This window comes from Pteropus vampyrus, unplaced genomic scaffold, assembly GCF_000151845.1.
Source record: "Pteropus vampyrus isolate Shadow unplaced genomic scaffold, Pvam_2.0 Scaffold45, whole genome shotgun sequence".
Classification (NCBI taxonomy): Eukaryota; Metazoa; Chordata; class Mammalia; order Chiroptera; family Pteropodidae; genus Pteropus; species Pteropus vampyrus.
In genome coordinates, this window is record NW_011888826.1 from 1,074,511 (window position 1) to 1,083,090 (window position 8,580).

At 41.9% G+C, this 8,580-nt stretch overlaps 1 protein-coding gene across 1 annotated transcript in view; it reads right to left on the bottom strand.

The window, feature by feature from the left end:
- The window catches only part of OPRK1 (opioid receptor kappa 1), a 32,797-nt gene extending 26,089 nt beyond the window's left edge, over positions 1-6,708 (bottom strand). The window contains exons 1-2 of the mRNA XM_011359153.2: positions 6,492-6,708; positions 5,793-6,097 (exon numbers count right to left, since the gene is read on the bottom strand). Of these exons, the coding sequence (XP_011357455.1) occupies positions 5,793-6,049 (257 nt within the window). The 5' untranslated portion in view covers positions 6,050-6,097; positions 6,492-6,708. The remainder of the gene's footprint in view (positions 1-5,792; positions 6,098-6,491) is intronic.
- Between the last annotated feature and the right edge of the window lie 1,872 nt (positions 6,709-8,580).

The window sequence follows — 8,580 nt, forward strand, 5'->3', positions numbered from 1 at the left end:
CCCATATTTATATGGGCAAATAATTTTTGACAAAAAAAAAAAAAATAACGAACAGCATAGAAAGGAAAGCCTCTCCAATAAATGGTGCTAGGAAAACTGGAAAGCCACCTGCAAAAGAATGAAACTAGACTGTTGTCTATCACCACACACCAAAATTAACTCAAAATGGATTAAGGACCTAAATATGAGACCTAAAACAATAAAATGCATAGAAGAAAACATAGGAACAAAACCGAAGGACCTTGGACTCAAAGAAAATTTTATGAATTTCACCTCAAAATCAAGGGAAGTAAAAGCTAAAATAAATGATTGAGTTTATATCAAACTAAAAAGCTTCTGCTCAGCAAAAGAAATCATCAACAAGGTAAAGAGAGAACCATCCGAATGGGAAAATATATTTGCAAGTATCGCCTCCAATAATGTCCTAATATCCAAAATATATAAAAAACTCATACAACTCAAGAACAACAAAAAAAAAACAAATGATCCAATCAAAAATGGGCAGAGGACCTGAACAGACACTTCTCTCTAGAGGACATACAAATGGCCAACAAATATATGAAAAGATGCTCAACATCACTAGCTATTGGGGAAATGTAAATCAAAAACCACAATGAGATACCATCTCACACCTGTTAGAATAGTTATAATCAACAGGACAAGTAATAACAAATGTTGGAGAGGGAGAAAAAAGAACCCTCATACACTGATGGTGGGACTGCAAATTGGTACAGCCACTATGGAAAACAGTATAGAGGTTCCTCAAAACACTAAGAATTGATCTACCATATCATCCAGCAATCCCACTACTGGGTATTTACCCCAAAGACTTGAAAACCCATATCCAAAAAGATATTTGCACACCTATATTCATAGCGACATTATTCACAGTGGCCAGGACATGGAAGCAACCGAAATGTCCTATGAGAGATGACTGGATAAAGAAGCTGTGGTACATATATGCAATTGAATATTAGCCAGCCATAAGAAGAGATGAAATACTGCCATTTGCAACAACATGGATGGACCTCAAGATAATCATGCTAAGCGAAATAAGCCAGATTGAAAAGGTAGAAAATCACATGATATCACTTATATGTGGGATATAAACCTAAAAGCAACAAATGAACAGAACAGAGACTCGTGGACATGGAATATAGACTAGTGGTTACCAAAGGACTATAGAGTAGTGGTTACTGGTGAGGTGGGGGAGGAGGGGGTAGTAGATGAGGTAAAGGGGATCAAATATAGTGGTGTAGGGGGAGGGAGACATGGGTAAAGTGGATCGAATATATGGTAGCTGAAGGAAACTGGACTTTGGGTGGTAAACACTCAGTAGAATATACAGATGATAATGTACACCTGAAAACTATATAATTGTATTAACCAATGTTACCTCAATAAAGTTAAAACAATTTAAAAAATAAAAAGGAAAAGAAAAAAAAAAACAGAAACACTAGAGGAAGAGCAGTCTGTGATGGAGATTTAAGAGAAACCCAGATGTGGAAGGAAGTAAAGAACAAGATGCTGTCAGAGAAAGTGAGGGACATATGATTGGTCAAACATGCCAAATCTCCCTAGGAGTCAAGTGACAGCCAACCTAACATGAGCATCTGAAACATGAGAGCTATAACTTTGGAAAAGGAACATTTGGGAGAGAACCTAAGTGCATTGGGCTGAGGAACAGGTGGAAGACAAGGAAACAGAGAAGAGGGATTATTCCTCTAAGAAGCTTACCTACAAGACACAAGAGGATGGAATGACATTAGCTAAGGGAACTTGGAAAAATGGAAGGTTCATTAATACTGGTTATTTGTAAGATGACAAATACTTGACTATGTACATGTTCTTGAGAACAAAAGCAATGTAGGAGAGAATACAGGTAAAGTAGGAAGGAGATAACTGATATGGCAAAGATGCAGGAAAGCAGGAGGCAATGAGATTCAAAACACAGGAGAAGGGATTTGCCTTGGATGAAAGGAAGGAATTCTTTGATGCAGATGGAAGAGAATGAGGGAAGTGTGGCTGCCAATGCACATATGTAGGAAAAAGAGCATCCCTGGCAGCTGGAAGCTAGTATAGCAGTGAACAACTGGGTGAAACCATTCACTGACCATCAGGGGAATGGGGTCAGATAGAGGGCTTCAGAATTAGGACTAATTAAATTATTTTTTTTTTTGATGGGAAATGGGAAAATGAATTGGTTCTTTCTGAAAAATAGGAGAGACACAGAAAAACTAGGCAGAATTGGGGTCAGATACACTTGAATTCAATAGTGTTGTATTGACAAAGATAAAATTGATTTTATTCAACAGCATTCTATTAGCTGGATATAGAACCAAAGGAAATAGGTTACTTACTAGCTTGATCCAGGATTAAGGTTTGATGGAAGACACTGGCAAAAGGACAAGAAGGCAAGGTAACTGAGTGAATTGTCAAAAGAAGCTGAAGTTATGGCTCATGGAGTCTCAGTTAGGTTAGAAAAGAAGAAATAGTCTGGGAGAAAATGAAGCACTGCCAGGTAAAAAGGTATCCAAATTTCTGCAGAAGTAGTATAGTGGAAATGAATACTAGGATGGATTGGAGCACATGGTCTGAGATCAGGCTGCTGGGCTCATTCTAGCCCCACAAGTTAGTAAGGTCAGACTTTAATCAGTTTATTTAATCTTTCTTTGCCTTTGTTTCATCTTCTGTTAAGTGGGCAGGGTACTATATGTATGGCTGTGAAGATTAAACAAAGTAACTCATATAAAGTAGGTAGCTTTATGAGTCTGGAATATATAAAGTCTTCAGTAAATTTATTTTTGCTAAGGGAAGAGACAGCCGTTTGTGTGGGAAGTTGTAATAAGATTGGGAGAATGGATGTTTAAGATGTTAGGGGTGGGGCTGCCTGGCAAGGTCTGGGGTGTGGATTGGGGCAGACCTCAAAGCATTCATTGCAGGTGACCTACGCAGGAAGAAATGAAAAAAACATGGGGTTAAGATCTTGAGCATCACACCCACAGTGCTGGTAGGACCCAAGGACATGGATCAAAGTTTGAAGTAAGCACTTCCCATCCCAGGACTACAAGCCCCAAAGCCTGGTGAGAGGGGAGGCTGGACTACATAAATTTTAATGTTTGCATAATGAAAAGTTAATGGGCCCTAATATTAAGGAATTATGGCAGTTGGTAGACATTAAATGATACAAACTCTTGAAACTTTAAAAATCTTCAGAAGATATTGGGCAGCATTCCAGGTGCCCAAGGTGGGAAAATTTGTTTTAAGGCAGGTCTAAAAATAGTCAACACTTTTCCCACAACCCTAACTTTCTCCTCAGGTCTGAGGTGGCCATCCTAGACCTGCACCAGCCCTGCCATCTGAGCATCCAAATTCCACCTCCAGAATGATTTCCTAGATAACGAACTACACCAGGATTGCTTTGCATATATATTAAAATAGTGTTCTCAAAAGTGAGCCTCCGTCTTTTCAAGTAATGATGCTCATCCCTTAACATCGATTATAAAAATTGCATCTGAATCCCACACTTGGGTTCTGCTCTTAGTTCTGATGAGAATCCCATAGCCCTCTTGATGCCACTCTCTCAAATCTTCCATCCTTTCTTCTCTTGAGCCAATTAAATCCATATATATCAACTTTTCTTCTGAGTTTTAATTTTTCAATTCTTTGGTCATGTATTAGTCTAAACAAATTCTAAATACTCTTTCATTCTCTTAGCTCTAGAGTTAAGTGAGCTATCATTTCAGTAGGTTGACATTCCAGAATGACAGTACAGCTCTTCACTTTCCATTTGTCATCAAACTTAATCTCTAACTAGTTGAGAATAGAGTTAGGAGATGGAAATGTTGTCATGTGAATTATCTAACCTTTTTTTTTTTAGCTGAATTTTTTAGCTGAATTTATCCCCTTCTAACAAATTTAGTCCTGGATATATTTGGGAAATATATATAATATATATTTATAATCACTTATATTTAAATTTACCATTAAAATGCCTAGCTAATCTACAATGATTCTGTTTTCTTTCTGACATGTCTCATGTTTCCTATGGAATTGTCTCTGCACATATTTTTAGAATTCTTCATTCTTTTAAATCCTAGTCTTCAGGGCCATATAAAAAGTTCTAGAGTAACTAGGAGGCTTTTCTCAAACTCAAACATTCAGGTGTTCATTAAAATGACAACAAGCTGCATCTATTTTATTCAAGCACTTAACTATATTAGTAGGTCTAGAGTTTGGTTTTTCTTAGCATCCTCTTTTTGCGTAGCAATGTTTTATTACAAAACAGCAGCCTCTATACCAAAGATCTCCTAAAAAATTTAATTACAATATAGAATACAGTTTTCTTTTCTTTTGGTTACTATAATCTTCTCTCTAATGGAAAGCAGCCCTGAAATTACTAATGACTTGGAAAAACAATTTGCTTTTCAAATATTCCCCCCTTCTGTAGCCTTTACTCATCATAGAGAATTCCTGTAAAATGCAATAAGCAATTATGGAAACCAAGGGTACCAAGCTACAGACACTAATTGTAGGTAAAATGAGCTTGATAATGTATTTGGAGGCTTAAATGATGGGTTTTAGTTCTGGAGCATGGATGAGGATAAAAGACCTGACATTCGCAAGACAAATAAAAACAGATAAAAGGCATTTTTATGATGATGATTTCCCAAGAGAATCAGACTCTGCTACTGTAGATATTGTTCTTAAAATTCATAATAAATAAAGAGCCTGTTTCAAAACTAAAGTCAGAATAAAAGAAAAATATTAGTTCTTCATCCTTTCAACGCCCCTAAACAGTGACTTGCATCCTTTATTTCACAGGCACCTCTCAAAGGAATGTAAGCTTTTTACTCACTCTCAAAGGTGCATCAACAGAGCACTGTTTCCCAGAAAGTGAAACATACATCTCAAAGGGAATCCATAACAAAGTTGGGATTTTTTTTCTTTTTTTATCTTTGTTGAAAGAGGCTAAAATAAGAATCCCTTCACATACCAAAAAATTAGCATATATGTGGATATTTGGATATTTCTTATTGAAAGTTGACTTCCATGTACTTCCACAAACGAATAATAAAATAAAGCCTTCAATTTCTCACGGTGGAAAATAAAAAGCTAGGATATTTTTGAAAACCTCCACAACCCATATACTTCAGAGGATAAATACGAGATGGCTTATTTATAAAAGTCACTGATATTCTAAACAAATAGAATGTCATTTTATTACTAAAAAGGCTCATGTATGGATGGATACCAATAACCCTAAATAGTATATTGGATTTTGCTTCATAAAGAATACCAATCTGATGAATCACAGGAAATTCTGAATTACATTGAGTGCATTCCGTGGGCCTGAATTTTACCTTAAGAAATATTTGCAAAGGATCAACACAAAGTGCTCCAAACTGGAGCAGGCAACCAAACAAAAGGCCAGACAAATAGACTAATTTTCTTTCCAAGGACACTGACCTCATTCCACACCTTAGTACTTACCCTTTTTCACAGAGTTTTCAGGAGGGGCGAGGGTGAGTGTGTGTGTGTGGCGGGGGGCGGGGTGGGGTAACTCTTATACCCTCAAGAGCCTCTGGCCCTTGAGATTCGTCCTGTGTGAACCTAGCAGTTCCCCACCAAAAGCTCTCTCAGGAAATATTTCACTTCCTCTAAGAGGCTATCCTCTGAGAATCTCCGGAGTTCTGCACAGACGGAAAAGATTCTCCACCACCGTCCTTGATAGCGGGCCCCGACCCTCCCTCCCGGCTCCAGCTACTGCGGCGCCCGGACCCTGCGCTCACCGGATGATCACGAACATGACCAGGGAGTTCCCCACCAAGCCCACGACGAACACCACGGAGTAGACTGCCGTGATGATGACCGGGATGACCGGGGAGATGTGCGCGGGTTCCAGCGGCGCGTCCTCCGAGCCCGCGCTGTTGTTGCTGTCCGGCTCGGCCCAGCTCGGGAACCAGCCGCTGCCATTGGGGAGCAGGCAGGTGCTGGGGGCGCAGGTAGGGCCCGGCTCTCCGCGGAAGATCTGGACCGGGGACTCCATGGTCGGGTGGCTGCGGCTGGAGGGCCAGGAGAAGCGGTACCGGTGGGGCTGAGGGAGCGAGAGAATCAGCTGGACCCAGAGAGGCAAACTTCGCCAGCGCCCTGGACAGTAAGCGGAGGCCCGCGGCTCTGGAGGCCCAGGGTCCTTATGCTCAGCCCACCCGGGCTCTATGTCCCCGGAAGCGGGAGCGGGAAAAGGACCGCTAGCTGCCATCCTGGCCAAAAGACGCGCGGCTGGGTGCCAGGTGGGCGCTAACTCTTCTCCCCACCCTCCACCTCCCACCCTCGATCCCCGGCTCCTGAGATGCTCTCTCCATTTCCTAGGCATGGCCCTGGTAGAACTGTCCCCCGACTGCTGCTCGGAGCCTCCCGGAACAAGAGACCTCGAACACAAAACAGAGCCCTCGTTTCCAAGGACTGCACCTCGAAAGCCCAAAGCTCACCTCTGGCTCCTGGAGACGAGAGGAGAGGTCCAGACGGCGCCCTGGCCAGAGCTGAATCGCGCGTTACTGGGTCCGGCTCAGACCGCGGGGTCGCCAAGAACCCGCAGTCCTGGGCTTTCAGACCCGCGCCCCGTGCTCTGGTGAAGTCCTTTCAGCCTAGCGCCTTCCCGGCCGCTCAGAGCGCGGCTCCTAGGACTGGCGGCGCTCAGCTAGGCGGGACTCGGTGAGGACCTGGCAGGCGCAAGCAGCGCGAGGACTAGGAGCTCTGCTCGCGCGCTGGTCCCGTCCCGCCCCAGGCCGCGCCCCGCCCCGCCCACCAGCTAGCTGCTGCGAGTTGCGGGGGCGGGCAGCTCTGCGCCCTCAACTCGCCCGGCGGGAGCAGCCTTCGCATGAACTTCTCAGAGCCTCACACAGCTTCTCTTGGATGGCTCTGAAGTCTTCCCAGGGCCCCAGTGAGCCGCTGTGCCATTTAGATTTAGTAGTAAGGAAGCGTGTGTCTATTTGGTGTGAGTGTGCATCTGGATTATTCATAATATGCCTAGAATTTATTGTACGCATAGTTCTCAGCACACATTTTCTTTCAGGTGAGGAGAAAAATCGTAGCTTTATTTGAAGGACCCATGCCAATAAAGTAGCAAAATGATCTAATTAGATTGACAGGTAATAAAATATTAATGATTTAATCTGAATTCTTTTCAGTCTCCTCGGAGACGATGACACGCAGACTGTGCCTTACAGGTATTACTTGGACTACGTGGTATTACATGCGGGAGAACAAAACACTACATATACTCAGGCCTCAGTGTTGGTCCAGGTAGGTGACAATGTCTTTATCTCTTACATTAATCCCTGCAGCCGTCACTTATCCCTGACTATAGTGCCTTCTCTATGAATCTGAACCCCCATGGAGAAATTCAGTCATCATGATTTCTTGCACAACCCTGCCAGTCCAAGGATCGCTGTCAGATTCTGCTGGGTGATAGAGGCCATCAGGAAAGAAACCCATGGTTAGTAGCCAAAAGATAAGAGAGCAAAGAAGAGTGAGGGAGGGGAGTCAGGACTCAGCCACTGAGGTGGAGATCCTGAAGGAGAATGAGGATGTTTCCTTTCCTAATTGGATATTGGAGGCAGCATGCCTGGAGACCAAAGCACCTGATTTTCACCAGTGGATTCCTTGTCTAAGACTGACTGACATCCTGATACAGACAATGTCTGCACTGGGTCCCACAGCTCACATCCATGCCAACACCAAAGCTCCATAATGGCTGATACAGTCATTCCATCCATGGTTGATAGCAGAAGAGAGCTGCTTTCTCTTTCAAGATACTGATACTCCCAGAAAGGGATTTCACTACCAGAGTTTTATCACAGCCTGAAAATGCACAGCTCTTTTGAGCAATGGGAGTAGGAAGAACAACAGCAAAACTTCCCTTTGTCCAATAATATCTCTTCAACCCTAGACACATCAGGAGTTTTGAAAGTATTATTAAATCTTTTATTTTTACATATATATATATATATAGAGAGAGAGAGAGAGAGAGATTGAGAGAGAGAGAGAGAGAGCGAGTAAGGGTTTTGCTTGGAAAATACTTCTATAACGTAAACAGAATGCAGAATTCTGCCTGGGACTATTAAACTATAAGACGATGTTTTAATTTAGATCATTGATAGGAAAGCTCTACTAGTTGAGACACTTTTGAAGGCAAGAAAATACTAATTATGATAAAAGTATTTTTGTTTCATTTGAGTATTCCTATATGTATATGTACACACACACACACACACACACACACACACACACACATATACATATAACATATATTTTTTTTTACCAAATTAATGGCCAAAATAAAGTGAAGCCAAAATGGGCAGAACATTAAGAAGCCTTCAGGTGGCTCTGGTTGCTAGGGGAAACTGGCCTGCATGCCTCAATATTGGAGGACTTTCTATAAAATAGATAGGAAAATAAACTACTAAAACGCTGTACACTACACTGATTTAAAGCACATGTTATTAAACTTACTAGCACTTTATCTGCAATTCTGCTCAATGTAGACACTATGCTTACAAGTAAAGCACATTTAAAACT